General features: G+C 36.9%; 1 protein-coding gene across 5 annotated transcripts in view; it reads left to right on the top strand.

Moving 5' to 3' along the window:
• The window catches only part of PIK3R5 (phosphoinositide-3-kinase regulatory subunit 5), a 116,798-nt gene extending 98,435 nt beyond the window's left edge, over positions 1-18,363 (top strand). For 3 of the 5 annotated variants that reach the window (XM_031965513.1, XM_003768715.4, XM_023502716.2), the window contains 10 exons: positions 959-1,655; positions 1,937-2,099; positions 2,935-3,057; positions 4,015-4,143; positions 4,885-4,978; positions 10,511-10,587; positions 11,965-12,058; positions 12,257-12,339; positions 12,615-12,727; positions 12,942-18,363. In XM_031965513.1, coding sequence (XP_031821373.1) covers positions 959-1,655; positions 1,937-2,099; positions 2,935-3,057; positions 4,015-4,143; positions 4,885-4,978; positions 10,511-10,587; positions 11,965-12,058; positions 12,257-12,339; positions 12,615-12,727; positions 12,942-13,089 — 1,721 coding nt within the window. In that variant the 3' untranslated portion in view covers positions 13,090-18,363. The other 2 variants (XM_012548685.3, XM_031965514.1) reach the window with 2 other exon arrangements.
• Positions 18,364-18,656: the final 293 nt, after the last annotated feature.

Raw genomic sequence — 18,656 nt, forward strand, 5'->3', positions numbered from 1 at the left:
AGTAATAGAGGATAAAAACCAAGGGAACTTTATGCCTCAAAAGTCAAAGTATGAGAATACCAAGAGAAGAAGTTGGGAGTAATAGGTGATTAGGATATTAGAGAACTTTTATAGAGACTTTTTAATAGAATTGTGGCAGTTGCTTAATCAGCAAGCATTTAATAATAATTTATGTGTCAGGCACTGTCCTGTGTGTGTGTGGGGAAATGCCAAGTTACAAGGGAAAGTGAAATGAGAAGGGAAGATTTTGTAAATAAACACCTTTTTCCTTTGTTAAAACAAACAACTTTATCAAGAGACAGCATAGTACAGTGGAAATAGTGCTGGACTTGGTATCAGGAAGGGCTAAGTCTAAATCCTACCTCTGTCATTGACTATATATATATATAATCTTAGCAAGTCATTTTGTAAGCCTTAGTTTATCTTCAAAATGGAATAGTAATTTTCACATTGCCTGCCTCTTCAACTTTGGTAAGCAAAATATGTTGCAAAATTTAAAGCACCATATAGATGTTGGTAATTATTAAGAAGTTTGTTCGTGAAGGGTAGGTAAGAGGGAAGGTAACTGGCTAAATAAGTCAATAACTGCTAACAATGACAAGGCATTTTATATATTGATTGTTTATGGGAGGGTCTGGGGAGGAGAGGAGAAATTAAAAGATGCATGAAAGAGAAGGGTGATTACTGGTTCAAAGGCCACAGAAAGGGACGCTAGATTGGCTAAGATCTGGGATACCTCCTCCTCTGAGACACAAGGGAAGAAAGGGAGAAATATGTGGTGGTGAGAAGTCATGAGAAGGGCATTTCTCACCATATAATAAGAGGGGGGGCGGCAGGTTAATGTCCTCTTTCCTGAATAGGAGGTGTTATCCTGGCAGTGCCTTATGCTGAGTTTAGGGCTAGGATTTAACTAGGATTTGAAGTATACTTATGGAGTATATTCCTTGCTTCTCTATAGACATCCTAAAGGAGATCCTGCTTAAGGAAAGAGAGTTGTTCCAGCCAGGGACCCTTGAGGATGAAGAAGAGGAGGAAGATTTTGAGGCAGACGGATCCTTTGCTAAGCGGGATTCTCTACTCTCTACCAGTTCTGTGGCATTCAGACACTTGACTAGATCAACAGGCTCACTCCAAGCTTCTGTCCCTGGCTTCTCAAACCACCTGTTAAGCTCTTTTGTCTCAGGCCTCTCAGACGGTATGGACAGTGGCTACATGGAAGACAGTGATGAAAGTTCCCCTGATCAGCCACAAAAAGAAGGCCAAGAGGAACAAGAACTCCAAAGACCTAGGAGAAAGTTTAATAGATTCTATAAAATCTTAAAGAGCAAGACCCATATAGTGCTTCGGAGAGACTCCCAGAGCCCAGTGAAAGGTACTGGTTCAGCCACACTTCCTCTTCGACGGACAGGGAGTCTGTGCAACCCCTTGAACATGCCTTCTCCACCTTCTTCCTGTGCCCAACGTTCTCATTCCCTTCCCCAGCACATGCTGGAGAGCCAGCTTTCAAGCTGGCTCTACCCTACTGCTACCCATCATCAACATCGGAGGCCTTTCCTTAGTGGTGAAGAGGATTCCAAGGCCTCCATACTGCGTGTTGTGGTCTTTGGCTCAGACCGAATCTCAGGAAAGGTTGCCCGTGCTTACAGCAATCTCCGGTGAGAGATGGGAGAAGGAACAGTGCTTTCTTACCCATGCAGACCCTTTGTGATTGTCCCTGTTAACCAAGAGACAGAGGAGCTGGGAGGAAGGGATTATTTCTAGTTGGGAAGGCAAGTCAACATGATGTTCTCATCCACGTAAATGCATTAAAACATCCTGGGCTGTCTCCAGGTATGGTGGGTAGGACCCATAGGTAGAGAACCAGAGGATCAAAGAAAATAGGGATGAGGGAGGATACCATATGTTCATTTTATTATTTGTTTTATCCTTGTACCAGGAAGTTGGAGAGCAGTTGCCCACTCTTGACACGGTACTTCAAGCTCCAGTTCTTCTATATCCCAGTAAAACGAAGTTATCAGTCTTTATCTAGTACCTCTCCTGGTCATCCAAACCAGTCACACCTCATGTCCACAGATTCCCTAAGGCATCTTACTCCAATGGTATGTGCTGAGTATTTAGAGAGAAAACTGGACAATGTGCCTACATATGGTGCTACCTGCTAATGTTAACTAAAGGATGTTTCCACATCAAAAAAAAGTAAGATAGGGAGAGAGGAGAACAAAGATGGAAATGTGGAAAGGAGGGAGAAACTATTTTTTGAATTGTGCATTTTTGAGGTTATTATATCAGTAACCAATATTTACTGAGGTCTTACTATGTGTAGGACACTGCTAGTAGGTGTCATAGGATATATAAAGAAATAAGATACTGTCCTTGGCCATGCAAGAGTTTAAAATCTAACTGGAGACAAGTGTAAATATGAAAAGTTAAAAGAATTATACAAGAGAGATCTGACAGATTTCTTGTGAAGAAAATGAATGTAAACCTTAAAACAGAATGGATATATGAGAAGTTATTGCTTATGCAAATAATAATAATAATAATAGTAATAATAATGAGAGACAGTGTAGCATTGTGGATAGAGAGCTGGCTTTTGAAGGTCAGGAAGACCTTTATCATAGTCTAATGTTCAATGCATATGCCATATAAATTCTCAGTGCCCCAGTTAACTCAAGTTATAATTTGCTCATCTGTAGTTTCCCATGCTGCTTACCAGTTTCTAACACCATTATAATAAAGAGTAATTTTTAGAAACCATAGTAGAAACTCAAAAGAAAGAAAAACAAAACATTTGGGCTTTAGATTTAGTTAACTAGTTCATCTCATTGTTGGAATGATTCCCTTTAGTTGAGTCTTGAATGTTGATTCTGATGCCTCTTGGATTAGAAATCTTGAGCCTCACATCTATATACCTCCTATCTATTCCCATTACAGGACATTTCCCTGTCCTTGGAGGACAGCACCAATGACATTTCCTATTACCTTGGAATGCTGGATCCTTGGTATGAACGCAATGTCCTGGGTTTGATGCACCTGCCCACTGATGTCTTGTGCCAGGTAGGCAGGTCAGAGAAATAGGGGAGCAGGAAGGAGGATCTTGCCTCAAGATCTAAAGTTGGTGATTCCTTTGCCTTACTTGGGCTGAGGTCCTAAAAACAGTTCTCAGTCCTGGAGGAAGTATGCATAGAGAGCTGCTCTTGAAGCCAGGAAGACCTCTGACATACTGGCTGTGAAAGTTAGGCAACCTCTCAGTGATCCAGGTAACACTCCTAAGAATATAAGTTGTAAAGAAGGTGCCAAATTCATTGCTAAAGAGATAGTTTCCTCATCCAGGAGTTCTCTAAATCAATGAAACCACAGTTCTAGTCCTTATCTCTTTAAATCTGGGACAAGGCATTTGTCTATCTTAGGCAAAGTTTGAAACTGGCATCTCTTCCCTGTATGGTCTTCTCCATTCTGAAGAATTCACTTTAACATTCACAACTTGACTTTTCACTAAATACAATGCAATTTTGTTGCTCAAAAAACTCCATTCATTTAGTAAACATTTTAATACCCCATACTATATACCCTATTGTGTGTACTATGCCTTAGGTGACTACTTACTTTCCCTATTCTTAGTTCTGTCTGTTTAATTAAGTGGAAAGGAATAATGATATTGTGGGGACAATTAAGGAAAATCTAAATCCTACTATGTTCAGGAGCTATGACTGAAGATGCTCCAGCCTTATCATTTTCATTCTCTAGTGTCCTAGGCACTAGGCACAATTCTGGCAACTTCCATAATCTTTCTGCTTCCACCCTTATTTTATGACCTCAGGAACCGATATTTGGAGGCTATGTTTCATCCCTGTCTACCCTTTCCTCAACCCTTAGAAGAATAATGGAAAGAAGTGAGAGAACGTAGATCTAACATCCCTGCAAGTTTTCTCTTTAACTCATCCTCTGCCTTTAAAGTTACCTGTTTCACACTGTTCATGCCAATGTTATTTTTTCTTGGATTTCTCTTTGCAGCAGACTTTGAAGCCGGAGTCTGGGCCACTGGAGAGTGCTCAGGAACAGTTGCCCATCCTGGCAGACATGCTGCTTTATTACTGCCGTTTTGCCACAAGACCAATCCTGCTTCAAATCTATCAGACAGAGGTATAGACTTAGGCTAGAAAGGAGTGTTTCCCTCCTCTTTTCTCCTCCTTTTTGGTTTTCAAATTGCCCATTAGCACCATTTGGGGGGGGGGGTATTTGATCAAACAAATTGCATAGTTAAAATTCTCTGAATGAAGAAGTGATAGAGAAAGGGAAAGGAGAAGGGAACAAGCATTTAAGTTCTTACCAAGCAATTATACCCAGATACTTTACAGATATTATCTCATCTGATCTTCACAATAACCCTGTGAGGTAAGAGCTATTTTATAGTTGAGGAAATTGAGGCAGACAGAGATTAGGTGAATTGCCCAGGATCACACAGCTAGTAGATATCTGAATATGGATTTGAACTCACATATTCTTGACTCTAGATCCAGTACTCTATCCACTGTACCATCTTGCTCCCAAAAGCACTGCACGATGACTGGATGACTTGGGCAGATTATTTCACTTCTGTTAGCCTCAGTTTCTTCACCTATAAAGTAAGGAAGCAGAATTAGATGTCCCTTCTTTTTAATGTCCCTTCTGTTTCTAATATTCTGAAGTCTATAAAGAGAAACTGGGTTCTTAGGAAACCAGAATAAATTTAAATTCATTAAATTTAAAATCAGTAGGAATTAGCTTCTTCTTTTCCATGTCCTCCTCTTCTTTGACATACCTCAGAGCAAAAGGACTTAGAAGAAGGGAAGACAGTATGTAAATCTTTTGGCTCCCTGTCATCACAGATATTCTTTTCCATAGTTGACCTTCATCAGTGGGAAGAAAACAACAGAAATTTTTATCCACTCTCTGGAGCTGGGTCACTCTGCAGCTGTCCGTGCTATCAAGGCTTCTGGTAGGTATTACCTTTTTAAGAGTCCCAGGAAAGGCATGATAGATGATAACAATAGTTTTAGATTTGTCTTTTGCTTCCCACTCTAATATAGAAAAAAGTGTGCTAGGGTAGTCTTTAGCTCAGGAGAGTGTACCACACTGGTCTGGAGAAACAAAAAGCCCTATATCCAAGAAGGAAAGAGCACACTGGAAGTTAGGAGACTTGGATTCTAGTCTCTGTTCTGCCATTTATTTAATACCTATTTAATTTTGATCAAATCTTTTATATGATGAGAGAGTTCTTTTCATGGAAAAACTGACTCCTAGAGGAAGCTTTGTGCACACATTCAAAAATGATGTTGAGACTTTCAACAAAATGGTGGAGTCGTGTCTAAGTAGATCCCATGACAACTATGTCAAAAATCATAAAGGAACAACAAAAGAGGGGAAAACAAAAAATCCCTTACAGGAAAATAAACAAAAATCTGAAGAACTGAATAAACAAGAAAGAAACCCTAATACAACCAATAAATGTATTAAGATCAATAAAGGTTTTAAGATTAAAGAATATGAAGGAAAATCTGTGGTCAGAAAGAATGACAGCCTTACATGTATACTTTCAGATGAGAGAGTAAATATACTAGAAGAATTTCTAAAATGGTTTAAAATAAAAGAGATAAAAGGAGGCTAGTATGTATGAGATTGAACATAAGATCACTGAATGAAGAATTTTTTAAAAAAATAAATATAGGACTTGACACAATAGGAATGATGATGAAATGTCTCCTTGTAGCAGCAGACTCTTACAAATAAAGGGGTTCATGCCAGCCTCCCCCCCAAACAAAACAAAACAAAGGAAAACAAACGAGAACAGAATTTTTAAATTAAAAAAAAAACAGGAAGACATTAGACTTGTACAAACCAAAATAACAGAACTCCATGAAGTTAATACAATAATTATTGTTCCCTCAGTAAAACACAAAGTGAAAAATAGTCTGGATACTCTATTCCAGGAAATCATTGAATAAAATTACCCAGGACTACAGAATAAAGAATACAAATCATTAGGAACAAAAAGGCATCATATTTAAGAGGGAGGAAAGCATTAACATGAAAATTAAGAGTCCTGGATTCTAGAGTACAGAATACACAACCATAACATCCCTGCCCTCAAAGAGCTTATATTCATCTAAGGGACTGAAAAGGAAGGGTGAGGAGAGTAATGAAATGATTTTTCTTGAAATTATTTACCACAAATAAAAGCTACTCAAATAATCCAATCCAATCAACAATTATTAAGGACTTACTGTGTGCCAATAACTGAGCTAAGTGCTGAGAATACCATTAATAAAAAGAAAGCTAGTCCCCACCCTCAAAGAGAATACTATCTAATAGGACAGAAAAACTAGAAGGATAAGGAGTTGGGGGACTGAAAAACCAGGGAGTATCTTATTCCATGGAGTTGAAACTAGGCAGAGTAGCAGATACAGAGTAGTCTAGTTTCTGTCCTTATAAAGGAAATCATTGGGAAGAATTTGGTATTCTACCACCAGTCACCCAATCATAGGGAAGTTGATGCTGAAGGTGCTGGAGCTAAGTTGCTCAAGGCTTGAATAGATTAAAACAAGGCTTTGTAGCAGAAGCAGAATAGAGAGGAATTTGGAAAGGAAAAAGGAGATTCCTAAATTATACTCTTATCTGAGATACATAGAAAAAGGTAAGCAAAAATATCAAAATATATATATATCAGTAAAAATAGAATCTTGGGATTATTTTTTGGTGTGGGAGCACAGGGGCGAATAAAAATTCAAATTTGACTTAGAGATTGTTATTCTAAATGAGTAGAAGGATGGTGATATGCAAATATATAATTTTTCTGAGATAGAAATGATATTTGGATAGAGAAGAAGGTATACAGTTCTACAAACAGTTTTCAAAGAAATCAAAGTATCAACCATCATATGAAAGATGGATCTAGATAAGTCTTGTCAGACTCAAATAGAAATAGGGACCACTGATTCATATACACAATATGTGGCCCATAGGGCCACATATTGACTTAACTATAAAATGCCACGTTATCTGTTTTGTTATATTTAATTAACATTAAATTAGTTAACATTAATTAACATATTTAATTTGTTAAGCATTTCCCAATTACATTTTAACCTGTTTCTGATCATGTTTAGGAGTTGACAAAACTGCATGCCACTCATTGGTCATGTGTTTGATACCTTTGCTCTAAATTATTCCCAAGACACATACAAAATGTTATCAATTCAAAAAATGCTCCCAACCTCTCAGATAAAATAAACAATCCAAACTGAAAAGACTGAGAGTTCATCTCATATCTGTTAAATTGGGGAAAATGGCAAAATACGGAAACAGTGAATTTGGTGGGGGGAACAATAAAAAGATAGGTACATTAATACTGTGAATTGGTCTAATCATCCTGAAGGACAATTTGGAAAGAAAAATTACTGACCTGACCATACCATTGACCCAGAGATCCTTACTGGTGAGTCTATATCCTACAGAAGTCTCATAAATTGAAGAAAAAAAAAATTGGAAACTATATAGGTGCCCATCAACTGGGAATATTATTTCTCTATAGAAATTAAGCATGTCAGAAATTCAGAGAAATAGAAAGAATGGTATGAACTGATGAAGAGTGAAGTAGTCATTTTTTTTTATTAAGCACATATAATGTGCCAGACACTGTTGTAGGTGCTAGAACTATAGATACAAAGATGTGTAACTCCCCCCCTACCTTCAAAGAACTTAAATTCTGTTGGAGTAAAACAATATATATATATATAAAAGAAAATTAAAAATATATACAAAATAAATGAGGCAATTTTGGAGGATTGGTAGGAGCATCTGGAGTGAATCAAAAAGGCCTTAGTTTTGAAGAAACGAGGTATTCTAAAAAGTAAGAAGTGCATTTCAGGCATGGGGACAGTCTATAAAGGACATAAAGACAGGAAATGCCAATTTCTATGTAGGGAAGAACAAGAAAGATCAATTTTGCTGGATTATAAAGTGTATAAAGGAGAATAATATGTAATAAACTTGGAAAGATATACTAGAGCCTGCTTTTGAAGGGTTTTACAAATAGAAAAATTTGTATTTGATCTTAAGAGGCAATAGGAAGTTGGTGGAGCTTATTGATCAAGAAAATGATAATTTATTATACATTCCTGGCTCTGAGCTTCAGTTCTCTGATCTTTAAAATGGGGATAATAATATCTACTTAACCTCACAGGGTTGTTGAGAGGCTCAATATGTGAACATATGCAAGTTTTAAAGTGCCATATAAATGTCAGTTTTTATTCTAAATTGATTGTGCTAAAAAAAATCACATTATTAAAAAGTAGAGAATAGGAAATGATATAATTTATAGATGTACATAGGAAATGAATTTATAACTACAACATAAAAAATCATTTTTTAAAAATGCCACTTGAATTACATAAAAAGCTTTTACATTAATGAAATAAATGATGATAGAATAAAAAGAATATATGAATGGCGGGAAAAAACTTAACAATTTCTCAAAGGTAGGACATTTCAAATGTACAAAGAATTGGAATGTATTTATTATCTTGTATTATTCTCTAGTAGATAAGAGATCTAAACAAACTTCTCAAAAGAAGAAAAGCAATCTATCAGCAGCCATCTAAAAAAAGTTCTCAAAATTGATAATCACAGAAATGGAAATTAAAACAATCTGATATAATTTCATACATAAAAGATTGTCAGAGATAAAATAATTTCATTTTGTTGAAGATATGGAAAAACACATTAAATCACTTCCAATGGAGGCATCCACATGTAAAACAATTTGGAGTTTTGCAAAATGTTACAAAATTGTTCAAAACCTTTTATCCAGCTGTTCTTGGGGTTATTAACAGGTTATTGACAATAAAGAGATGTAACCTCCCCCTCAGAGATTACTGATTGCCAGTTTTATCTAATCCCAGGCCTTCAGAAATACATGACCACTGCCTCTTCAAGCAGTGGTTCTCATGTCCAACAGAGCACCTGGACACAGAGGTTTGTGAGCTCAAGACTTTATTCCACCCAATCACATCCTGTACTACTCCTGCACCACTCCTGTATTCCTCCTGCATTCTCCTGGACTGAACTCCATCTACTTCCTGGTCCCCAATACTTTTATTGAGTCTATGAAGTCACACACACAGTCAGTAAGAGAAGGAGACACTTTCTATTGATGATGTATTCTCAATGTGGCCAGAACTCCTGCTCAGGAGGTGGTCCCTACTAGCTGCAGAGATCACATCCAGGTGCCTCAGGCATCAAAGCCTCTTTACTTGCTCATTATACTATGTGAGGTTCCTCTTTGGACCCTTACAAAGAAATATCTACTATTATGAAAATATTCACTATATCACTCTTTATAATACCAAAAAATTAGAAATTCTGTGTCTGATTGGAGAATGAATCAACAAATTGTGGTATATGAATAATAGTGCGATGCCGTACGAAGAATTGTATATGGAAAGTGATGCAAAATAAAACAAAATCAATAGAAATGTTATACATAATTATCACAACTATGTAAATAGCAACAATATTCAAATCAAAAATCTTAGTGAATCAAAAATATTGGTACTGGGAGCAGCTAAGTGGCACAGCACATAGAACACCAGCACTGACCTGAGTTTAAATGTGGCCTCAGACACTTAACACTTCCTAGCTGTGTGACTCTGGGCAAGTCACTTAACCCCAATTGCCTCAGCAAAACAAACAAACAAACAAATATTGGTACTAATTTAAAAAACATACCTCTTTTTTTCTCTCTTTCTTTCAACAAATGAAGAACTATCCGAGTATAAAGTTGCATGTTTTATTAGCCAAAATTACTCTTATCTTGGAAGTTTGTACATTCAAAGAGATTTGATTGGTTTTGTGCTCAGGTATGAATGATGTTTTGAAATGAAATTTATAAATTAAAAAATGCTAGCACCTAAACCATTAAAAGTTTAGAGAACTTCCCAAGCACAATAAATAAACATAAAGGAAAAAAAAAAAACTACAAGGATGACATCATATTTTAACTTATATTAAGTTCTTCCTGCCTCCAGCCTAATTTCATTTGGACACCAACTAATTTCCTTTAGGTTCTGTGTCTTTGGAGTCTTTTACTCATGGTCATTATCTGCTCTTACTGGTCAGGGATTGGTAAGATTCTAAGACCAAATACAGGTGAGTGATGGAGTTTCTGAGGGAATGCCTAGAATGAAATGACCTGTAGATGTGGTCTGGTTTCAGAAGATTGTGATTCAGCAAATCAAGAACAATCCCTTAAAACAATGAAAGTTTTCATTGGGCATTAAGTGTGACTTCCTGATAGCAGAAAGGGAGTTAAAGGGGCTAGATTTAAGAAGAAGGGGCTATTAAGGCCTAGAATTGAGGGGCTTAAGAAAGGAAAGGAAGGAGGGGTAAATAGAATCATGAGGTATTTGTATGTGGCTGTGGAGGGAAGGAAAAAAGATGTTTGGATTGAAAGGTTTGGATCTGTATCATATAGGTCCTGGCAGTAAACGGCTAGGCATTGATGGAGACCGAGAAGCCATCCCACTTACACTACAGATTATCTACAGCAAGGTAAGGAGTTGATCCTGAAATCTTGTCCTCCCTCTAAATACTGAGCCAGTGCAAGAATTGGGAACTGCTTCTCTCTGGCTTTTCTTTTTTTTTTTCTTTTTTATTTCTTTTTTGTATGACGTAATTGGGGTTAAAATTAATTGCCCAGGATCACAAAGCTAGTAAGTATTAAGTATCTAGAACTGGATTTGAACTCAGGTCTTCCTGACTCCAGGATGGCTGCTTTATCCACTGCTCTATCTAGCTGCCTCTCTGCCTTTTCTTTACCCAGAGATTTTATTCTGGGTCATATCCTTGGATTTTTTTTCTTTCTGGATCTTAATTCCTGAGCCTAGAAAAGTTTTATTTCTTTCTCTGCATCTATGACTTTAAACAAATCTCTTTGCATGGTGGATCTAATTTTTCTCCTGTTTAAAAATGCAGGGGCTATTAAATTAAACTGTCCCTAAGCTTCCCTCAAGTCATCACTTTCTATAATTCATTGATACTGAAGTAAAAATAACTTAAGAAATTTATAAAATGATAGTAATATATGTGACTGCAAACTAAATACTTACCTAAATACTTAGTGAAGAGACATCAGACAAGAAAGTCTTGTTAGAAAAATATCAGTGCTGGACCACTACTGGATTAAACCGCTTACATACACCATAATGGTCAGTAGCACTATCTCTCCTCTATCCCCAAGACAATCTGAACATGTGCAGTTGTAAACATATTTTTATATTCATCATGCTGAACAAAAACTAAATCAGATCAAATGGGGGGGGGGGATGAAATGTGAGAAAGAAAAAAGCAGCAAACGAACAAACAATAACAGCAACAATTAAGGTGAAACTCCTGTATTTTGATCCACATTCAGTCTCCATAGTTTTCTCTCTGGATATGGATGGCACTTTCTAAGATGGTACTTTCTATCAAGTCTATTGGAATTGCCTTGAATCACCTCATTATTGAAAAGAAGCAAATCCATCACAGTTGATCATCACATAATCTTGTCATTAGTGTGCAATGTTCTTTTGGTTCTGCTCACTTCACTTAGTATCAGTTTATGTAAATCTTTCCAGGCTTTTATGATCAGTCTGCTCATTGTTTCTTATAGAACAATAATATTCCATTATATTCATATACTATAGCTTATTTAGCCATTTCCCAATTGTTGGGCATTCACTCAATTTCTAGTTCCTTGCCACTACAAAAAGGACTGCTATGAACATTTTTGCACATGTGGTTCCTTTCCCCTTTTTAAAGATCTCTTTGGGATATAGACTAGTAGAGACATTTCTGCATGTAAATGGGTGATTAGAGTGTGCATTTGGAACAAGGATAAAGTGTCTTCTTGGAGCTGAGCTTGGCTACTTTTATCTGTTCTTACAGGGGGCCATTAGTGGGCGGAGCCGATGGAACAATATGGAGAAAGTGTGTACCTCTATCAACCTTAACAAGGCTTGTAGGAAGTTGGAGGAGCTAAGTAAGTGAAATTGGAAGGGGGAAGGAAGGGGTTAAAGTCATATATTTGATGGGGTCAATGGCTACTGGGAGTCAGTTCCTCAGTTCTTTGGGGGCCCTATCCTTTTTCCTTTTCAATGTACAATCTTGTACATTGATTCGGGGGCAAAAGGAAGTTGCAGAGCCTGAGCTTATGATTTGAGAATTCTATCTTGTTTAGATTCTAACATGGAATCTCTGACCTTGACCCTGACTGAGGTGGTGAAGAGACAAAACTCTAAGTCCAAGAAGAGCTATAACCAGGTATTAGCCTCCTTTATCTTCTTGGTCTCAATGCCATTTTCACTCTCATACAAAAGTGGCCAGCAAAAGTTTGGGGGACATCAGGGAACAGGGACAGAAAGGAAATGAAATCAGACATATATGTAATCATATGTGTAGAAAAGGAAATAAGGGGGTTTGTGTGAGGAAATGATCTGTAGGCTGGAGGGAATATCTATTTTGTTGGAAAATCCCCAGGTTAGAGACCAGAATCCCTGGCTTGATTATTGAGTCACTGATCCAAAGCTTCTCCACAGATCAGCACATCACAGATTAAAGTGGACAAGGTACAAATCATTGGCGCCAATGGCCGCTCCTTTGCTGTTTGTCTGGATCAGGATGAGCGAAAAATCCTACAGAGTGTAGTCAGGTAATGGAAGGGATCTATAAATTTGCCCCATGGGAAAAAACAAACAAACAAAAAAAAAACTACTACTTTGTGTTGGGGGGAGGAGAGTGTTGTATCTGCTACATATCTCTCCTTTCCCCCCAACTGACCATCTTTCAGAATTGGATTAGAGGAGGAGTGGGGACTGGAGGATGTTCTTGTAAAATCTTTCCCTGAACCAAGGCCTCCCCAACAGGTGTGAAGTTTCTCCCTGCTACAAATCTGAAAACAGCAGCCTTTGGCCACAGTCCCAGAGACTTTCCTTCCTGCCACCTCAAAACTCACCTGAGCTCTGCTCCTTCCTCTGTTTGCCCATCATGACCTTCAGTGGAGCTCTGCCATAACACAGCATCTTCATTTGGATTTGATACTTCTCAAGGAAACATGGACACTCACCTGCCAAACCAGAGTCCTCTCAATCCAGAAAACCAGGGCTGGCAATTGTGGCTCCTCCTTGAAGAGGGTGGAATTCATTATCAGTTAGCCATTTTTTACATGGGATCCAGATGATGTTTTGTTTTTGTTTTTGTTTTTTCCTCAGCAGGAAAAAAAAAAAAAAACAGAAACCTTTATCTCAGTAGGGAGAGATTGTCTTCTGCTCATATAAATATGCTTTATGTGGGAGGGGGAAGACAGGGTGGTAAGGGAGACATGAATTAAGTCCATCTTCCCTTCTGACTAAGGAAGTGAGTAAGGTAAGTCAATTAGCCTCTCTCTGGCCTTAGTTTTCTTATCTATAAAATGGAGAATATCTTGCTCCTTCCTAAATCTAGGCATCTGGGACATAATCTAGCTCTAAAATCTATGATTTTTGTTTCAGAACCTAGATGTTCAGTTACATGCCTTGGCTTTGAATGCTAGTCCTCTTTTCTTTCATTTCAGACCCTGAGTTGAAAGGCTGGCAGGAAAATGGAGAACAAATAGGGAGGAAATTCTGTCCCAGAAAGCTATTCAAACCCAACCTCTGCCTTTTTTTTAGCACTCTCTCCTTTGAGGACATGCATGTCAAGGTTCTAACAAGAGCCTAGCATTATTTTAAAGGTTGGAGAAGACATGAGATGTGTAAGAAGTTTATGTTGTAGTTGGAGAGATAAAATAATACATGAGACATACTTTATGTGTAACAATAGATTAATAATATACTAATAATTAAGAATATAATGAGGAATTAATGGTACCTCAGTTTAACTCTAAACAACTCACAAAAGTGAGGAGTTTGGTCTAAGGCAACTCCATCTTGGCCTGATACAAGGGGATTTATTAGAAAACACCAAAAATATATATATACTTTATACTTAAGCTTTATACTAAAGCTTCATCTATATCAAGGTCCTGAACTACATTCCAGAATTTTGTATTTAGGTTCTATTGTACTGTATCACTCTTGTGTACAAAAGAGGTCTACATAATATACATTATGTTCCTTCCCTATAGACCTTCTTAGTATAAAGTGGATTCCAAACCAAGATGATTAGACAGCAGAAAAGAAGTATTTGAAGGATTATCATGTGAAAAAGAGTTGGAGCAGTTAGGTTTTTTTGTTTGACCAGGGAAAACAGAACTAAGAGCAATGGGTAGGAGTTCTTGAGAGGCCAATTTTAGCATGATCTGAGAAAATGTGTCCTAATAGAATTTTATATACCATAGGTACTTAATAATGTTTATTTTATTTCTCTGTACAAATAGTAGAAATATAACATCGTGGATAGAGTCTGGGAGACTTACATTTAAGACCTACCTTTCGTATATGCTGCTATGTGATCCCTTAATAAATCATTTAGCCTCTTGGTGCTCCCAGGAAATCTCTAGAATTCTAGAAGTTGTAGAGCTGTTGTCAGTCTTAAGTTATTGAGGCAATTTCCACAAGAGGAGATCCCTACACCAAAGAGATCACAGGTCCACTTTAAAAACAAAACAAACAAACAACTATGCAGAAGTGAAATTGACTCCCTGGGATGGTAGGGACTTAGATATCTCTGGTGGATTTCATTATGAATTCTATTTAACCATTTGTCAGAGATGATGTTGAATAGGTCCTTTCCTATGTATGAGTTGGATTACATGACATTTGACTTCACTTTCACTTTGGTGATTCTGTAAATTCTGATTAAATTCTATCCCTTAATTGAGGAGATAAATCTTGAAAGTAGAGAGTAGGGTTTCTATAGGCAGAAAAGAGAGAAGGGGAGGCAAAGATAGGAAGGAATAATGTGAATAATAGCAAGGTACAGAATTTCTTCTCTAATTTTGAGTAACTTTTTTTGGCTGTTTAATTCAACCACTCTTTATTAAAGTGCATGCAAGAAACTACTAGTGCTGGAAATACGAATATGGTATGAATATGACACACAATCTCTTTACCCTTCCACCCTTCTCACTATCCCTGTTCTGTCTCACTTACCCAATCTTCACTCATTCTGGACAGGGAGAATTTTCCCTGATTGGGAGAAAACAATCCTACATTACATTATACCCACCAAACCCCACCATCGTGCTTCTCATTTAACAAAGCAGCCAATTTAACTTCATTAAATCTTAATTAGAAACACTTAACTAAACTACAAATAAAGCAGGAATAATAAAACATTCCACTAGGAAACACACACTATCCATATTGTGGATAATACCATGATGAACACAAAATAAAGACAATCATAGCAAAGAGGCACAGGTATAGGGAATGCCTGCAACAACTAACAATTTTGGACTTTGCACTTTTTCTTTTGAGAACGTTTGTATACAATAATTCACTGATGAAATGAGGGGTGCCACTAATGGGTGCTTCATTTGAGTTAAACCTTTTCTGGGCTTACATTATGTTATGTCATTTCCACCAAAATAGAGATCTTGAATCTGGGATCTTAAAAGAGCTTCTTCATATCTGTTCCTCAAGGAACTGTATAGGAAAAAGCAAAAACATTTCTTCTTTGAATTAGCCCTTCTAAGCAGTAGATGAATGAAATGAACAAATAAATAAATGAATAAACCATTTATTGAACATTATGTGAAAAGCACTATATTAAACAGTAGGGATAGAAAAGTAAGATTAAGTAAGTAAAGCAAGAAATGGAAAAGTAAAATAGTCCTTCCTCTCATTCTTGAGAATATATGCTTCTGCTCATATTCTATCTAAAATGCCCATGCAAATTCTAAGGTCTTTTCCCAGACTCAACTAGAGTCAAAAGATTTTTCCTGAATTACTGGTCCAAAGCAGAGTCTCTTCATTAAGATCACTTATTTCTATCACATGACAGGAAATATACATTTGTCCCAATATCACCCAACTGGATGAAAACAAGCTGGAAATAGGATTTCCCAACTATTACCTTCAAAGTCATCATGTCAGTCATATGCAAATTAGATGCTGGAAAACAGGACTATGCCTTTAGCTTTATCTTAAGTAGGTGCCTTTTCTCTGAAGGACTGCTTTTTAAAAGTTTGTTTCAGAGCTGTCTCAATATGAAAGAAATATACCTTTATACAAAATTTAAAATTATACTCTGTACTAAAATTACTTTTAGCTTGATGTGAAGTGGGAACAAAGAATCACTACTAGGATATAAGTAAATGAATAGGAGAGATACCATAGTGTAGGCAGTGAAATGCAATGAAAGAAAGGTCAATTATATGTTGGAAGTGGGGTTGGGAAAAGTTTTATGGAGAAAAGTATACCAGAGTTATGTCTTGCAAAGAGAGAAGGATGTCTGTAAAGGAGGGAATAAGGTAGTTCATTTTAGGTTAAGGAGACTGACCGGTGCAAGGAACAGGTGTGAAAGAGGACAAGATCTGATTTAGTTGGCCAAATGTGATGATCTCTATCAAATACACAAGGTGGTATCATGAAAAAATGGTTTCTGTCCCTCATTTCAGTCTCCCATCCCCTCTTGCTTTGCTGTTTTTTTTTTTTGTACCAAGTACAAAATGCTGTCCGAATTCCCCACAAGCCTAGGGTTCAAAGTCTGGGAAAGATACTCCTCAGACAGTTGCTTTTGGGATCAGTACTAGTTTGAATCTATTTCTGGAAGATAAGGTATATAAAGAATCAAAAATGATAGGAAAAACAAAACAAAACAAAAAAAATGATGTGCTGTGTTTCCCCTCTGCCTCAATCCCACATTCTTAAGCAGGATATCATCCAAACTTTATAGTGGGCCCAGAATTCAGATAGGTGAGTCTTAGGTTGGTAAGTTCTGGGACAGATTAAAATATCCAGCTAGTTTCTGCCCTTTTTGGCTATCCAGTCTTTACAGTAACTGAGTTGAGGCCCTGCTCTGGTCAGATATGTGGGTAACATATCTGCCTCCTGAAAGATTGCCCTGGAGCTTCGGAATTTCATAGAGGCAGCATGGTATAATGAATGGAAAGAACACTGGACTTGAAATTTTAAAATCCAGATTCAGGTACTAGATCCATTATTTGCTAACATTGTGACTTTCCTTGGATAATGCAGTCTTTGAACTTGCAATCTCTTTGAACTTCAATTTCCTCATTTATAAAGTAAGGATGATAATATTTGCACTACATGATCTCACAGGATTATTGTAATAAGTTAAACTATCTTCTCCCAAGATCAAGGGGAGGATCAAAAACCCTTTGCTATTTATGAATGGAAAATCCAATTCTAGAAATCTCTATTACCCAGTTCATCCTTTTTCTCTTCTGTTTTGGTCCCATCACTGATCAGAGTGATATTTCACGTGTTTCTCAGGAAAGTAAAAAGAAAAAAGGGTTAAGTTATTCAGAACCACTCTCTTTATAACTACTTCATCAACATCCCATTTCACATGCATTGAGGTAAAAGGGAAAGCAATAACTTAAAATGATTGTGTTCAAATCCTGCCTCTGATGGTTACTATTTATGTGGCTTTGGGCTTGACTTTCTGTTTCCTTTTCTATACAATGCAGATGTTTGATTAGATGATCTGAGGTCCTACTATCCTGGATGCACTCTATAGCTGTTCCAGGCCAAAGCTACAAGCCAGAATGTAATTATAGTCTTGTCATGAAGTTCTCTGTCACTGTAGCCCAAAATTGTTAACTTAAACTGTTATGTGGGTGATATTTCTTCCCCTTTTTTGGAGCGGGAAGGAGAGAGAACTGTGATATGAAGTTCAGATAGCCACATGAAAAACAGACACACACAGAACAAATAAAATTGAACAAATTCAGATAGACATATTAAGTTACACGATATAATAACTTGGCATAAACGGTTTGCTTACTTCAGTTCAACAGCCACTGATTAATGTGCCAGATACTAGATTCTAAAGTTGTGAAGCTAAAATTCTTCACAATCCTTGCCTTCAAGCTACTTATGGTGTAATAGGAGGAATATTATATGCACATAAACATCATACAAGAAAAAGTGTGATCAATGGCAACTGAGAGATCCAAAGGATCTCCTTTTTGAGGAGAGAGAAATATATATTTTTTAAAGAAATCTTTCATTATGGTGTGTGTGTGTGTGTGTGTGTGTGTAAGGACATATATGTAGATAACTGCCATAAAGGAATGTTTCATGATGGACAGTGGTACCTGGAAGAATATCAGCCAGGTAGAGATGAGGAAGAATCGGGTTTCATTCTTACAATGTGACCATCAAAAAAAAAAAAAAAAAAGTGATGAACCTGGAAAATGCAAGACAATGTCAAGAATAGGCGGTACTTGAGTTACAGTAGATAAGAGTCTTTGAGTACTTAAGGATGAATAATCCACATTTATCAGTAACAATATATTAGGCTCTATGCTGAGCACTAGAGATACAAAAACTGAACAATCAATTGCAATCCTAATTCAAATATTTGTCACATTTTGCCTGGATCTAAAATAATAGACTTTTAACTGGTCTCCTTAGGGGTTTCCAGTCTCTACAATTGGTTTTAAATCCAGGTAATCTTCCTAATGTATCACT

The sequence above is a fragment of the Sarcophilus harrisii genome, chromosome 4 (assembly GCF_902635505.1).
Source record: "Sarcophilus harrisii chromosome 4, mSarHar1.11, whole genome shotgun sequence".
Taxonomy (NCBI): Eukaryota; Metazoa; Chordata; class Mammalia; order Dasyuromorphia; family Dasyuridae; genus Sarcophilus; species Sarcophilus harrisii.